At 33.3% G+C, this 16,724-nt stretch overlaps 1 protein-coding gene across 4 annotated transcripts in view; it reads left to right on the forward strand.

The window, feature by feature from the left end:
* The window catches only part of LOC148629065 (uncharacterized), a 40,995-nt gene that overhangs the window by 22,759 nt on the left and 1,512 nt on the right, over positions 1-16,724 (forward strand). For 3 of the 4 annotated variants that reach the window (XM_088543215.1, XM_088543230.1, XM_088543223.1), the window contains 20 exons: positions 111-1,678; positions 2,156-2,245; positions 2,747-2,978; positions 3,530-4,507; positions 4,995-5,122; positions 5,486-5,555; positions 5,725-5,827; positions 7,338-7,447; positions 7,756-7,873; positions 8,376-8,515; positions 9,431-9,702; positions 10,437-10,581; positions 11,001-11,194; positions 11,390-11,533; positions 11,838-12,078; positions 12,651-13,191; positions 13,664-13,954; positions 14,314-14,463; positions 15,175-15,291; positions 16,315-16,419. In XM_088543215.1, coding sequence (XP_088399341.1) covers positions 111-1,678; positions 2,156-2,245; positions 2,747-2,978; positions 3,530-4,507; positions 4,995-5,122; positions 5,486-5,555; positions 5,725-5,827; positions 7,338-7,447; positions 7,756-7,873; positions 8,376-8,515; positions 9,431-9,702; positions 10,437-10,581; positions 11,001-11,194; positions 11,390-11,533; positions 11,838-12,078; positions 12,651-13,191; positions 13,664-13,954; positions 14,314-14,463; positions 15,175-15,291; positions 16,315-16,419 — 5,737 coding nt within the window. The remainder of the gene's footprint in view (positions 1-110; positions 1,679-2,155; positions 2,246-2,746; positions 2,979-3,529; positions 4,508-4,994; positions 5,123-5,485; positions 5,556-5,724; positions 5,828-7,337; positions 7,448-7,755; positions 7,874-8,375; positions 8,516-9,430; positions 9,703-10,436; positions 10,582-11,000; positions 11,195-11,389; positions 11,534-11,837; positions 12,079-12,650; positions 13,192-13,663; positions 13,955-14,313; positions 14,464-15,174; positions 15,292-16,314; positions 16,420-16,724) is intronic. The other variant, XM_088543218.1, reaches the window with a different exon arrangement.

Here is a 16,724-nt window from a genome sequence, read left to right on the forward strand (position 1 = left end):
AAAAACAATAAAGTTGCCAACAACAAAATATTCTGCTACTAATAGTTGAAGCATTGATTGAATCAACATTATAAGAACCAATGATTATTTATTTAAATTCTTATTTTTAGGCAAGTTGGGATGATAAACAAGGAGACAAGTGGATGAAGGAATGTTTTACAACTCTGCAGTGGGCCATACATATGATTGCATTTAGTAGATTTCTACCTGAGGAGGAATGTGTCTATAAGATAGCACTTTCACTACTTCAAGAACTGAAGCCTTCTGAAGATACTGCTGACATACTGGCTGAGTACTTTTATGATGAAGAGAATCTTGACTCTGAGGTTCAAGATAAACTGAATAAGATAATTCAGGAGTGGCAAGGAGTTATGATTGAACCAGAGGATGATGGTAAATCAGCAAAGCCTGATCAAGACACAGCTGAAATGAATGAAACTGACCCTGACAATGAAGGGAGAAAATCAGTGACTTTCTTCCAAGCTTCTCCAAGAGGTAAAACTTTGTCTGTGTACTATTTCAAGCAGTGCGAGGTAGTGTGTAAAGTGCTAAAGAAGAGGAGGAAAGTGTTTGGTGGATATGAGGAATTTGTTTTTGATGGTAACACAAATCCAACTGATGTAAGTTCTAGTCTAAAAAATAATGGCCTTAATCCTGGCTCTAGGCCATTTGAGGCTAAGCTGTCATTCTTAGAGTTTCTTGATAACTTCATTGCTGTGTCTTTTACAAAAGTTTTTGATGATGAAAGGGAACAGAAGGTTGTTATACCTCCTTTGTTATTGCCCTTCTCTGATGACATTTGGAACATGGAAATGGAGAATCTTGTTGAAAGGTCCAATTTGCCAGATCAAGAAAAGAAACAAAGTTTAATTGTCATGGCATCACCTAGGGCTCAGGGACCTCCTAATAACAATGTTAGTCCTAGTCCACGAAGAGATGGTTGCGTAAGAAAAGGGTTGTTCAGAAGTGTTAGTGAATCAAATGATGTTGGGAAGAATGGGCAGGGAGGTTTGAATAGGTTTATGAGTGAAGGTGGAGGACTAAATCACATTCCAGAAAATGAATTAGGAAAGGAGTATAGGTCACCAGGTCATTCTCCAAATAGGATGAAAGGTAAAATGACAGGATTAGTATCAAGGTTCAGTGAATCTGAGATTGTACTATATCGTGATCCATCTCTTGATCAGGACACAGAATGGACATTAGATGTAGACTTTGGTAAGAGATACCATCACTTGCAGAATGTATTACATTGGTTCTCAGAGTGGGGTAAAAAGCATCATTCTCTCGGCCTGGAATGGAAAGGAGAGAAAGATTTATCATTTAGACCTAAGATGAAAATTGATGCCCCTGTTGAGCTTGTTGTACTTACTGTATGGCTGTTGGACAATAAGTATACACCTTATGGTAAATCTTCACAAAGATCATTGCCTCCACGGAGACAACAACAAATAAAAGAGGAAGTAGTTCAGGAAATGAAAGTATCAGCTAGTATGAAAGAGAGTGCAAAGATGTTACAAAGTAGTGGTGAATCTACACGAAGACGATGGCCGAAATCTAAACAAAAACATAATATTTCTTTGAGTCTTCAGAGTAACAATTCTGAGAAAGACTGGGAGAATGAGTATGATCAAGAAGCTGAGGAAGTCCACACAGAATATGAAAAAGTTCTAGATGTGTAAGTTATTAGTTGTTATAAAAGTGAATTAGAGGTGTAGGAAAATAATATGAAAATAAAAATACTTTGACCAGTATGGTACAATCAAAATTGGTGGCTAATCATTACCATGGGGATAACAAAAATTATTTTTGTATTAAGGATAGCATTATTTTCCTTTGAGATAGTGAGAAAGCAAATATTCAACATTCATCTATGACATACCTAATACCAAGACTTAGTATAAAAAGAAAAAAGACTTCAGTATTTAGATTGGAAAATTTTAAAACATTTAGATAGCTGGTGATATAACATCTTTTCAGATATCCGTTAAAAGTAAAAATTTGGTCTAGCTGTTTCAGTTTGTAAACGTGTATTAACTTTGTGGATGTCTTACTATATGTAACATAATAACTATATATGTAACATAATAACTAAATATATATTTTAACAGCAGTTTTTTAAATCCTTTCAAAGTTAATTTTGAATTTGTTACAGAAAAGAGGACAGCAGTTCATTAGAAGTTAGTTCTTTAGAACCAGATGAATATGATCCTTCTCTTAGATCTACTCTCTCTTATATAAAAAGGTAACTTATCAATTAATGTTATGATTGATTATAATTATTGATTATTAATATCACATTATTACTGTATAACTTAACAAGTAGCATCAAGTATTGCCACTTGTCTTGTTTATAGCTGGTTTAACTACCAGGAAGTACATTCTTATACATTCAAATATGTGGTGTGTCTTTCTATAAAACTAATTTAATTTAATGAAAACCATTGTGGGACTGTTTTTAGTACATTGTAATGGTATTAGCCTCATTGTTTTTGTTGGTTTAACCCCCAATTTGTTAAATTTTATTTGAAAGCACAGATGATTAAATGGCATTCATGAATAAAGAAAACTAGTAATGAAAGTTAATTGAATCATAAAAAATGATACCCACAATTTCCTTACATCTTACAGTACTAATTGAAATACATGTAGTAGTTTCTATAGACATTTGTTCTTGACATTGGGATGACAAACATTGGTAGGAACGCTAGACAATTACACAAGACGTGTACTAATTTAAATCCAGATCAGGTCAAGCAGGTGATCGTGGCAAAAGTCCAAGGAGAGATAGGTCTTCAGAGAGCAGAAGATATCCATCTGGTGATAGAAGACAGTTTTCATCTGATAGGAGGTCATATGACCGACAACATTCAAGGGAGAGATATCCTAGAGAGAGCTCATCCAATAATGTCATGAATGGTGATTTAGCTAATCAGTTACAAGACGTTGTTCGAGGTGAAATGAGAAAAATCATGGAGGTACAGACTATACATGGGTTTACATTTAAACACTTTGTTCAAATAGATAACAAAGTAGATAAACTGCTGTTGTCATATACATTTGTTGATACTTTCCACATATACTGTTCTATAAATGTATTAATTTTTGTGGTGGCTAAGTTTAGGAAGTCTATCAACTGAACATATTTATTGGTATCAATTTTGACAGTTTTGAAAAATGAAAAGGGTTTCACAGTGAAAAAAAAATTGTTCACACTTATTTATTCACTACAAAAAAAGAATAAAATCTACACTCGGAAAATTACTATGTTACAGTGTGTTATAATCTGAATCAAGAATACTATGATATTTCAAAAATAGTTCTTAACATGAACATAACACTGGACACTATTTATATATGAGACCTCATGGAATTATATGTTATATTGTTGGAAAACTCAGGCAAAAATGCTGTTAAACTATCATTATTGTTAATTAAGACAAGTTCTGTTTTTCAATTTAAGTGTTCATGGTGAAAACTTGTGCTATGTTACAAAAGTATCTAACTTGAAATTTGGATATATTTCAAGGCACAACACAGAAGTATGATGGCAATGATGAGTGCTTTAGATGGACACACACTGCCTCCAGAACAGCACTACTTTCACCTTCAGGGCAGAGGATATGATGGCTCATCAAGGGGTCATCATCATGATCAGAGACATCAAGATGGCTCGCCAAGGAGACATCAAAGTTCCCATGAGGCAAGTCTAAGGGGAAGAAGAAGTCCATCTAATGAAGGAACCAGAAGGGGTGCTTCTGAATCACCAAGAAGAAGAATGCCTGTAGAAGAACACATGACCAGGAGTATGGGGATGGATGAACTACATTATACTCCTAGTGGAAGGAAAAAATCCCCTGGAAGAGGCATATATAATGGTGCTTTTAAAGAACTTCAAAATCTCAAAGAAACAACAAGCAGACGGCAAAGTAAATCTCCACATGGTCATCAGTCTTATAGATCAGAGGTCAATAAAAAGAATTATGGTAGAATTGATCAACCAGAAAACTTCAGCTTTATACCAAAAATGTTACGCCTACAGGCTGAGCGGGATGAACCAGAATTCAAACTACCACCAATACCTGTTCCAGCTTGGGAAGAGAGACCACAACAGATGCCACCTCAGATAGGGAAGGACTTTGGTATGCCTCTTTTATCTGTCAATGCAGCTTATACTGAATCAAATCTCTTTCCTGGATATCACAGACTTCCCCAGGGACCTCCTCCTCCACCATTTGGTCTCCATTCCCAACCTCCTCCTGATGACAGGCCATTACCACCGATGTATCAAAACATGTTGCAGAGGATAGATAAGAGGGTTAGTGATGGTCCACCTAAAATTGATATGCCTCTGCTTAGTCTACCCAAGAATAAAGATTTGCTGGGTCCTTCAGATGTTGCATTTGGACGTCTTCTTGATCCCAACTTAATCATCAGTCATGAACAACAGATTAAACAGAAGGAACTTTTAAGGCATAAAAACAACTTGGACTTCTTAAGATCTCAGGTAAAGTATGATTACATATACATTTGTTAATACCATAAAACATAACATTGATGAAAACAAAGACATCCAATCTAATGTTAATTAATGTACGATAGATCCTGATTTATCTTACATGGTTTCATACAAGTTAACAAGTAGATTCACACTTTCTACACTTTAGATTTTTGGTAGTTTTGACCAATCAAATGCAATGTTTTTCACCGTGCCTGTTGTTCTTGATGAAAATCCTTGTAAGAAATATATTCTCTTGGCTTCTCCTCTCAAGAAAGGAATACTTCACATCCGAAAAGCTAGATTGTAAGAATTTTTAAATTCATTGTGGAGTGCTCCTCCTCTCTAAAGAAGGAATATCTATCATACAAAATAGACTGGATTGTCAATTGAGGCTTGAAAGAACCTTAATCTCTTCCTATTGGATATCTAGGTGCTGGTAATATTGTAACATGATAAAATATATTTTTAATCTACTGGTCTTTTGATAAATCAGGTAGAAAATTTAGAAGAGTTAGAGAAGGCGGAAGAGGAGAGGGGGAAGAAGCTTTTATCTGTTGATCTAAGGAGACAGGACATGAAAGAAAAACATGAGGTGGACAGACAAGAAAGGATGGAAAGAGGGTATTGACTCTTTTTTAGGAATAATTGTATTGTGAATAAATACTGTAAAGCCAGATTGTTCATAGGGGCAAGGTTTTTTTTATGTATTTAAATGCACACTGCTGCATTTAAGGTCTTATAATGAATGTGTGTCATGTATCATAACACATAGTTTTATTCTTTTAATGTTGTGACAAAATTTGAAAATTTTTTTTTAAAAAGGACTATTATGACTTATCCAAGCTTACATCAAAGGGAATCTGTTATTGAGAAGAAGACAAACCAATCGTCTTAGTTACAAGGATTAATGAAAAAGAAGCAATATATTCATAAGATAAGGTAAGACGAATAAAATAATAAAATGGATGTTCATATCCCTTTCAGGAGGACCAGAAGAAGGAAATCAAGACCCCAGAAACCTGCAGTGGCAGTGACTGATAAACCTTCTCATGAGGTAAATATACTTGTAATTAATTTTAAGTTAGTATAAAAACTTGACGGTTTTTCTCAATTATTCCTGCTGAAATCTGTGTTGAAATCCTTTTTTACCCATGTCCAAGTGCTTTTCTCCAGTTTAAACTGGAATTTTTTTTATAACATTATATTTTATGTGTCTATTTCAGCAGACGACAGATGATAGAGAGACTCCTGCAGATGGCAGCACTGAGGAAGTAGAAAGAGAATTATCTGAAGACCAGATACATGATGGATATGCCATTAAGCCAGGTAAGGATGTATGATTATTTTTTACCTTTGTGAGTGAACATAGTAAGAATCCGTAGGAATTGAATGGAGAATGTATGTTTGAACTGAAGCAGTAGTCTTGCGGTTGTATTTTGCTAAGATTTCTGATTCAATTTTGACAATTCTTTTTTAAATTGTGTTTCTTGAAAAATTCTGTGTTAAGAGCATTTTCAGTCTAAAGTGGGTCAAGGTGGGGCCATACCATAAAAATCTACTTTTTTAATTCTGGTATGATTTTGAATTTTTTTATCATAGGGTTCATACATGCATTGTTCGATCAGCATTGAATATTGCTGACCCTTTATTGAATAACACAGGATCAAAGGGGCCAAAACTTCATTTTTTGGAAAACTGTATTTAAAAAATTTTCATCTCACTTTAATGACTTTGTTTGTAAATTGTTCCTCTTGACAATAGCTATTAGAAATATGTATGCAAATTTTCTTTATCATTCATCATTTTTGAGAGAATGGGGTACAAAGTGATTCATGAAAGCCCTTTTTACATAATTGAATTTCAAAATATTGTGCAACTTGTATCTAAATGGTTGTGTCCATAATGAACTGTAAGTCCTTAAGTTAAAGAGTGTTAAACTAATATTGTGTTCACACTTGCACTGAGTGAACAGAGTTCAACTGGCTGTGGTCATATCATGCTGCACTCAGCAAATATTTTAATTGAGCTATAGTTTTTAAAATTTGGTTGGATGTTTTATACACTTTATGGAGATGGGCAGGGTCAAAGGTTTTATTTTCATATATATTGCCAAAATTTGAGTTACCTCAATTTACCTATTGAATTAGGTAAAAATAGATGATACATGGATTTTCTGACTGTATCTTCCAACAGATTGTGAGCTACAGCTTAATTTTACAGGATGTTTATGCACATTATGGAGGTGTGCAGGGCATTATTTGTTTGATTAATACAGTTTTCTCAAAATTATATCCCACTCATGGAATGGATGGTATATTGGAATTACCTTTTTTCCCTTGCGTATGTCATTTAGATCATCCCAGTTTATTTGCAATTATCTCAGCTCCCACTGGGTGGCTTTTTTCAAATTTTAGGCATTCGTAAGCAATTTTGGGTGCTGTCCGATATCAACTTCCTGTTTTGTGGGACTTTGCCATATTTCACTGTAATGAATAATTTTTAGTCACATAAATATTGGCTTGCAGCGGATGGATTGGTTTCAGATTTTGTGTGTTGCTTTATAAAGATGGGGCATATGTTGTAAGAGATTTTGGGTTATGTCCAATTTCAGCTTTCTGTGGGTATATCTAGCACTACACAGACAAGTTTCTGAGGTGGTCTTAATATAAGTTTTTTAAGGTTTTAAGTAAATCCCATGCTTGAATGTGGATGGATGGAACCATCTTCTTTTCTGGCGTCTTTCAGAAATGATGACAAATGTCTTTTTTACCTACTTTTTAAACAATTGTTTTTGTTAGTAATTTGATATGAATGAATCATTTCATTACTTTTGTAGGATCCTATGAAAACTATCTGCACATGGATGAACAAGTTGGATTTGAAGAAGATACCAATGCTAGAATACAATATAGAACAGCTATGATACTCAAAAAGCAGAGGAAAAAGGTATGAAAAATTTGTATATCATGAGAAATTTTATTAATCCAAAATGTTAGCATGTGTGTTTTGAATAATTAAATATTTTGTTGTTCTATTTAAGGCTTTTGTTGTATGGTATTACATGTAATACATTGACTATTCTATATTTACTACAGATAAAAAAAAATAAGCATGAACAGCTATGAAATTTTGTTTTAACATTCAATCAATTGACTATGTCATTTTCAAAGTAACTCGAAATTCTTAGATTCCTAGGGCCAATGGTAATTATTAAAAATATAATCTTTACTATTATGGTTAATTTACTGTCACAGGTTGATTTCTCGACCATGACCCACAATGTTGAGGATGTTGAGATGGAAACAGATCCTGCCATGGAGAGAGACTATGTTAGGACTGCAGAGGCTGCAACATCTATAACTAAAGATACAGGTTAGCTCTTGGATATTTTTCAAAGATTCTGTTATATATTGATTAAAATCTCAAAATTTATGAAAATTCATCAAATTGCAATTAATTTTTAATTTTGTTTTAAGTGTATAATATTTAGTTAATATTTAGCAGGAAATATTATATCATTATACCCTGCTATGGAAGTTTTTGTGATCATTGTGTCAGTCTGTCTGTCCTTTCATCCACAACTTTTTCATTCAAGTTTTATCTACAACTATTCATCACAGTCACTTTATATTTTGACAGAAACTTTGTACATGTTTATGCATGCCATCATATGGGGTTCGATTTTGGAATGAACCCACATTTACTTCCTGCTTGATGACTATGTTTATAAATTGACCATATGGTTATTTGGAATGGGAGTAAGAATATTCTTTATATAGCTTTGCTTTTTGCACTTTTTAGCTGTAAACATATATTTTACCTCATTAGGGTGCTATTTTTGGGAAATAATCTTGATCTTCATTCATATAAACAGGTGTTGACCCAATACAGGAGGCAATAGTGGAGTATAACAGAGCCAGACAAGGCAATGCTTTACCTCCAGATATATATCTAGGTCTTAGGTTTGGTGAAACAGAGGAGAGACCAACATCTGATGTTACTACTAAAGGAAAGGTAAGAAAAGTTCAGAGCTTAGAAAAGGACCGTGAAAGTCTTTAATTCGTGGATACCAATATATGTAGATTAGGGAAGAAACACAGGTTTGTTGGTTCTTGAATTCAAGGTTTTGAGGTTTTCATTATACATATCAATGGAAGTCTCCTTTATGTTGGGAACCTAATTTTGTGGTTCGAAAACCACAAGAAAATTGGTACCCCACAAACAATAGTACTTTCACAGTATTTAGAAAATACACATTATGGACTTCTGTTTTATGTCTAGATGTCTACCAATTGACTTTTTATGAACATATGTTAAAAGAGATTAATGAGTTCAGTTTACGACAATTTTATTTGTTAACTCTACAAAAGGGATAGGACAAAAGTTTTACCAACTTATGAAGTCTTCTCCCAACAATAATATACAATGCATAAATTAGAACATTGAGGGCATGCATAAAATCATCATGAATATTAAAAAAAGACAATTTTGAATTAGATTTTACAAGACAATGAAGAAAGAAATAAAAAAAAGAAAAGAAAAACAACAGTACAATGAGAGAAAAAAAAAGAAAAACAACAGTACAATGAAAAATAAAAAAAATAAAATTCCAGTACAATAAAAAAATAATAAAAAAAAAACACCAAAAAAACACCAAAGTTTCAGAACTATATGTACAAAACTGAAGAGAAACATAAAGTGGACGGGTGGATGCACTATTCTTGTGTGACACTGATTTTACCTCAATAATAATATTAGGTCAGAAATCTCTTTGACCTTTTAATAAATATGAAGACACTATCAAAAATAAGTATATTTTCTTTGTACGTTACGTTTCTTTGATTAATGAGTACTTCTGTGTTAGTAAATAATGGCATTAGACTTCCCTTATCTAAATACATAAGTTTATATTTCTCTCTACTTTAACAGGGAAAACCAAAGGGAAGAACTTATCTCAATGTAGTGGACCTTGATGCATCCGCTCTTCTAAATGATCTTCATGAGAAACCTGGTAAGGAGGAAAAAGTACAGAATGACCTTGCACTTCAACCGACATCTATGACCTTGACCTCTGCTAGAGAAGGGTTAGAGGCCATGGAATCAACCTTGAGAGAAGCTTTAGAGCCTAAGGTTGTTCGGCCATTTAAACAGGATTCTCTTACTGTCAAAATGTTTGAGACTAAAGCCAAGGATCATGACAGGTAAGATAATCTTCTGATGTATGTAAAGCTTCAATGGATTAAAGAATCGAAAGACAACTGGAATTAATATGAGGCAGGTGTAGCCTGTAAGAGAACAAACTTTAAGCTAGAGTGGATTTTTTGGTGATGACCAAAGTTCTAATACCCCTAGGACGCTTGTGTGTAGGCTTAGTTGTTCCATATGTTCATATACTAAACTAGTTTACTCTACATTCAGTTTGTGTTTCTCATTCGGAACTAGTTGGTCATTATTCCTTCACTAAATCCATGAATCCCGGAAATTTCAGTGTGATATGATTTTCTGTCAGACTGATATCAGGCTCTCAGTGCTTCTAACGTTGTATCTTGAAGTTGTGTTTATTACTGTTACAAGGCATTCCTCCTCTATAACGCTTTCAATTTATGATATTTTACTTCATGTAATTAATTTTTTACTACAGATTAAGATTTTTAGGCTTTCAATTTTCAATTCCCTAAAACTAAATTTTTGCTAGGAATTCTGAATTCTGTAGTGTGCTATAACTTCTTGAAATTTTCAAAGGCATCACTAATTCACCATTCATTGCCAATACTCAATATTCCAATGAAATATATAAATTTTGTGATATTACCTTACAAGGATCAATTATTACTTACGCTAGGCAGGTTTTAAATGTAAAACAAAAGTTCTTAAATGCTGTATTTTCATGAATACATGTAAATATATTCCAACTTACTTGTCCAATGTTGATCAGGCTATCTGTAGCTGTAATGCCAAGGGACAGTGTAATAGGAACCAGAGCCAGTATTATCAATAGACTGAGAGACATGAATGAACAAATACATGCTATAGACCAAATGTCTGAAAATATCGAGAAAGGTTTCCATGGGACTAGGATGGTAAGTGTACATGGTTTGGACGTAGTTTCAGATTTTTTTAAATTGAAAAAAAACTACCCATATAAAAAAGGACCTGGACATAAGCAGATCATCAAATTATTCAAGACTGTTCCCTGTCTCATTTTTAAATTAAAGTTTTGTGTGCAGTTTTAAAGATAACTAGAGAATGGACATTTTCAAACAGTTTTAAAAATTATTGGGTATTAAATAAGTATGTAAGAAATGAAGTTTTAGCTAAAATTCCAAATTATTTAAATTTTACATTAATTTTAAGGCGTGGCATCATAAAATTAAAAATTTTCCATTACTAAAATGCAAAATATTCTGTTTATGTAGTAACTTCCATTCTAGGAGGGCTCATTTAAATGTTCACTATTGTTCCAGTATTGAATGAATAACTGAATCACTTGTGCTTACAGTTAATAAGTACATTAGAACATATGGCAGAAGTAGAGGACACCGGACCTCTTGTGGCAGATGACAGAAAATCAGAAACATTGACACCCAAGAAATCACAGAGGTCACCAAAACGTAGTGCTAGGTCTACGGCTAGATCTACTGGTAAATCTACATCTAGAGGGTCCTCATCTCCTGTACAGGACAGAAATGCCAGGTAATTTCCATGCAGAACATTATTATTCTAAAGAAATGAAGTGGTAATTTTGCTGTTTTATCTTTTGAAAACATGAATCTATTATTTGACTTAAGGACATGTAACTCGATTGCATGTTATGCTTATAATTAGACTTTTCTCAAAAAGGAAATTCAGTTAGTTTATACAATGACAGTGACCTAATTATTTTGACAGCTCCCATGAAGCAGTGAAGATATCAGGTCTGAGTGGTATTAGTGATATTATTGGAGAAATGGTGGAGAAAGGAGACATAGATCTGGAGGAAGCTGGCTTTGAACCTGATGAAGCACAATTTATAGTGGAAAAAATGAAACACAGGTATTTTATGATTGCGCAATTGAATCAGTTCAACTTTATGCTGTCTTTGGCTGGAAGTTTTTTTTTTTTATTTGCTTTAAAACATATAAAATATTCTGTGTAAGCTATTCATATTAAAATGTACGTTTGCGACTATGTCTATGGTTATATTTGATTACCTCCTTAAATTCCAGGTAGTCACAAATTTAATCTGAGAATTTTGTAATTTTATAAATCATAAACTCAGTTAGCTTAAATTTTATTAGCAATATCCATGATATAATATTAATGTCAATAATTAATCAATACTCAATCGTTGGTTTAGTGCTAGAAGAACTGATAGCCCAGCACAACGGGAGAGATTGAAGAAGAGTCTGGAGAAGTTAGAAGTTTATGCCAGGACTCAGGAGGACATGGATGATGATAGAAGTGCTGAAAGGAAGGAAGAACTGAGGAGATGGATGGCAGAGAAAAGGGCAGAAAAAATGGAAGAATATAAAAGACATTTGCATGATCTAAGAGAACATGAGCACAAGCCTTTTAAAGCTCTTCCAGATACCTTTAAGGTAAAATAAAACCCTGAATGTGTTTTTTGTATGACCATAAAAAATATTTGCAGTGGTATAATTGTCCTTTATGTCATCCTTAGACACTGGATTTTTGTAAAATAAATTTAATATTATTGATGGATCAAAATGAAATTTTGCAGCTAGGGTGTGATGGAATTAAGGATTTTGACCTCAATTATTTTGTCCTGAGGGGCCAAAAAGAGTAAAACAGGCATTTTATAAGTTTGATATATAATGCTTAGTTTTTGATCAATGTCAATGGCTGTATTTCTTCAAAATCCCAATTGAGAGGTGTATCAAGGATGGAAGAAGTATTTATACTTTATCAGGGATCAACATTTATTGTAATATTAAGCTGCTTCAACAGAGCATTTTATTATGTTTAATTTTATATAACCTCCGAAAATTGGAAATGTATTATTTTCTCTCTGAAATATTTTTCTAAAAAAAAATAACAGATTTTTAAAGGATTTTTGTTTTAAAGTACCTTAATTGAGCATTTGCAAGTTTATGGTAAAGTGCTTTACAATTTTCAAAACATTTCAAATTTATGTACTTTTATAATTTAGGCTACTCATACCCCAAGTGACCTGAAGGATAGAAAAGAACAAAATAAAATGGATATGACCAAGAGGATGCAGGAAGCTCAAGAGCTCATTATTGAGGCCCTGAGGGACAAGCCAGAGTTACCACCTGAACCAGCATACAGAGAAAGGAGTCCAAAACGTAAACAAGGAATGAAGGATACTAGCCCAAGCCGTACCAGAAAGATTTCTCCTGCAAGAGACAGGAGTCCAGTGGGTTCTAGTAGATGGCAGAGCCCTGGTAGAAAGGCAACTGAAAGATCAGCTGTGACAATATCTCCTAAGGTTTCCAGAAAATTTTATCATTCTGATCAGAGAATACAGGATAGACCAATGAGACAACCCCAGCAATCCCCAGTGAGACGACAACAGCCATCACCAGTGAGACGACAACAACCATCACCAGTCAGACAACCAAGACCACAACCAATAATGGTACAGCCTGCTGCAGAGCCTGTTGTACCTAGACTCAGACTGATTGACTCAGATGAGTTCATGAGAAGGAGTCAGGAAACAACTGGTACTGGTATGTATATATAAAGCTCAAACCTTACGGTAGTTGTGTTTTATAAATAGAATTAACAGTATAATTATGTTTTTGGGCCAGCTACAGCCTGTCCTATGGTATGAGGATTTCCTCACTGTTCATTAAGGACTGGTGGGTGGCCTTGGGCTGAAATTTTCATCCTGGTGGGTTTTTTTTCTCTTTGACATATTAACTATAGGTTGACATACTTATAGGATACAGTAATAATTCTACTACTAATTATGGTAGTTTATGTTTGGCACATCATCAAAATGGTTGTTTGAAGGCATAGAGCAAGTTTATCTAAACTAGGATACTTGATAAATAGTACTGTTATGCCCATAATAACAGACAAATAAACTCACTTTTTCTCTCTCTATTATATACATGTACAACAGGATTAGAAAAGTCAGATTTAAAAGAAAAAAAAATAGTCTTACATGATTTTTAGTCTACATTTTATTTTTTTCAGGTGAATATCTAGCTTATGCAAGAGCTATGGCTGACATGGATGCTACCCAAAGTCATGAAAAATATAAACCTAAAACAAGACCAGCATCTCCACCACCTAAACCTGCTGGTAAACCCTACAAACCTAAGTCCTTCAAAGATCTGGTGAGGCTGCAGGATCCGTCCAAACTCAGGAACAGACAAGCTTCTAAAATACCTATACCATTGGATTACTTTGATGATTACCCTAGTACTGAGTATAACAAAACTCCTAGGGAACGTAGTCCCGAAGAGAAAGGAGAGAAAATATATGGTTAGTTAAATCTTGTCCAGTTTATTTAGATTATTTAACAATTCATATTGTTACTTATTCTGCTGTTAAAAATGAGAAATTTTTGAGAAGGTTTGATTTCTCTATTAGAAGTCTTCTGACAGGAAAATAAAGCTGTTATGAATAATTTTATCTGAGAATATAATAAGTCAAAACCAGAGTCCATGAAAATCTAGTATAGAAACTGATTTACAGTTCTTATTGATTTATCATATCCTCAACATCAGAAAGTTACCATGAAATATTATCTAATCTTTAAGATCAGCAGACAAGTATTTGGCTACACCTGATTGTAAGAAAACTTTTTATGGTCATTGATCTTGGATGTTGTCTTTAATCAGGTTCAAAGAGAGCACCAATGTCCAAAGAAGTGAATCCATCTCCAAGAACTGTCAAGACCTATACAGAGAGACTACAGGAAATGAAGTCCAAGAAAACATACAATACACCCATTGTTCCAAGATCTCACATACTTGGTGCTGGCAGGACTGGTATGTATGAATAAATTTGCTTCCTATGTACAATAGCTTTTAGAGAGAATAAAATTGATTGCCCAAGAAACAATATTGCCTAAAACTTTAATAATGCCTGGATCCTCATAGGAAATAATTGATAAAAAAAAAACTTGTACCCAAGGGCACTCTTCTGTAGATGTACTTTCAAGACAGTTAGAGTGGAGAAATGCTCCTAGATGCACATGGGGTCTGGAAGTAGGCCAGAGCATGTACACAGCAGCCTAGACAATACTAGGACACATTCTGACTGAGTTCTATGGTCAGGTATCCTGAAGGATTGGCTCCGCAACCAACACCAGTTGGTTCTACTAACATCAACCGCGAGAGACCTTTATAGGTATTCAAGGTTGTTAAAAACTCCCAATCATCATCACCCAAGGGCAGTCAGTTTATTGATAATGCCCTCAACATAAACAACTATTGTGTTTATTTCATTGAGGAATCTGCCTCCAACATTCTAATGCATTTTAATGAATACCATATGATCATATTTTAACTAATAAGAATTTCTCTCTAGTATGGAATAACAAGGAATACAATAGCAAGAGTGTATTACTTTGGATCTGTTTCATTAATTTACCACTACTGTATTTTACAATTAATTAGAAGAGAGAGATTTAAGATGTATGTTAGCTATCACTGTTCAAATAGAGGATCACCATCATTGATAATATCTCTATATTACAGTAAAGATTTCTACTACTATGATGAAGAGAAAGACTGGACCTCCTCACAAACCTATGACCTATGTGGAACAGTTACAGAAACTCAATCAAGGTGCTCCTAAAACTACGTCAAGAGCAGGTAATGAATCGATATGCTTGAGTCTTAAAAGTTTCCTTAATGTAGGATGAAGGTGTGAAAAAAAAAATCCAAGATCTTTTTATGATGCAACAAAAAAGTGTCACATTTTGATAACCAACAACCAGAAAGTTTGAGATACACTATGTGAAAATATTCTTATTTTACTATTTTTGAAAGTTGTCTTTTCATTTATCATTTTGACTTAACAGTTTAAGCTTATTCTGACATCTTGCAGCAATATTTTCTTTACACGTCAAAAAAAAAAAACCAAAAAAAACATGCTGATAAATTTTGATTTAATGCAAAAAAAAAAAACAACTTATAAGTCAAAGATAAACAGCTTTGTTTTATTTTATATGTGTGCAAATAAGGAAAAACACATTAATTTGATTCCTAAAAAAAAATAAATTTTGTGGGAGATAATTGGCAGGTTAAACTTAAAAAGATTTTAGTTTTTGCAGTTAATAAGAGAAATGATTATTGTCTTTGTTTTTTTTTTTTATAAAAAGAGCCAGAGAAGTGCTGTTTTTACATTCAATTAACTACAATAGAATGATTAACTCATAAATTTGTTGCTTTATATTTCACATAGAGTAAAGTTGAGAAATGAATGATCAAGTTTACTTACCTATTAAGACTATTTTGATACATAATAGGTAGATTGCATTATGAATTGTCTTAGAAATTAATCATTGCTGTTGTTATATTATTGAAGATTTAAGTCTTTGTACAGTCATGATTTTACTTGACTATTATGGTAAAAGGTTTCTCAAACCATTAATCCTACAAGGGATGATTTTTAACGGCCATTTTGTAAATTTATGTTGATTTATACTACAGTGCATATTTTGATGTCAGCCTATACTTTAATGATTAAATGTGGTTAGTAAACAATCTTTAATCCTTGTTTCACTCCATATTAGAATCTCTTAATGTCCTAGAAACATGTAACAATATAAAATTAAACTAGAAATTATTCAATATTGAAATATATAAAATTGGTGTACACAAATATATTTGTAGGTATGAAGACTTATGTGAAACCCCAAACTTTTATGAAATCACATAAACCTATCCACAAGCCAAAGACCTATGCAGAGCAACTACAGACATTACAACCACATAAAAGTAAGTTACTTTTTAATGTAATTGTAGAGAATGGTGTGATCTGACTTTGTGGAAATACACGCCTCGAACAGGCTTTATTTCTTTCTCTTAAAGGTTTTTAAGCTGTGTTAAATATAATTATGTAGAATTTTGTACTCCTTATCTTTTAGCAATAAACTAATATAGTTAAAACAATTAACATAAGGGGGTCAAATTGAAACATTTTTTCTCAGAAAGACTATTATTTACAAGGTACTGAACAAAGCCTTTTCCTTGATTTCTCACTATACCTAATTTGTATGAAACACATAAGCAAAGCAGACTTG

The sequence above is a fragment of the Perna viridis genome, chromosome 1 (genome assembly GCF_037379345.1).
Source record: "Perna viridis isolate PV_CMFRI_1.1 ecotype Kerala chromosome 1, ASM3737934v1, whole genome shotgun sequence".
NCBI classification, from domain to species: domain Eukaryota; kingdom Metazoa; phylum Mollusca; class Bivalvia; order Mytilida; family Mytilidae; genus Perna; species Perna viridis.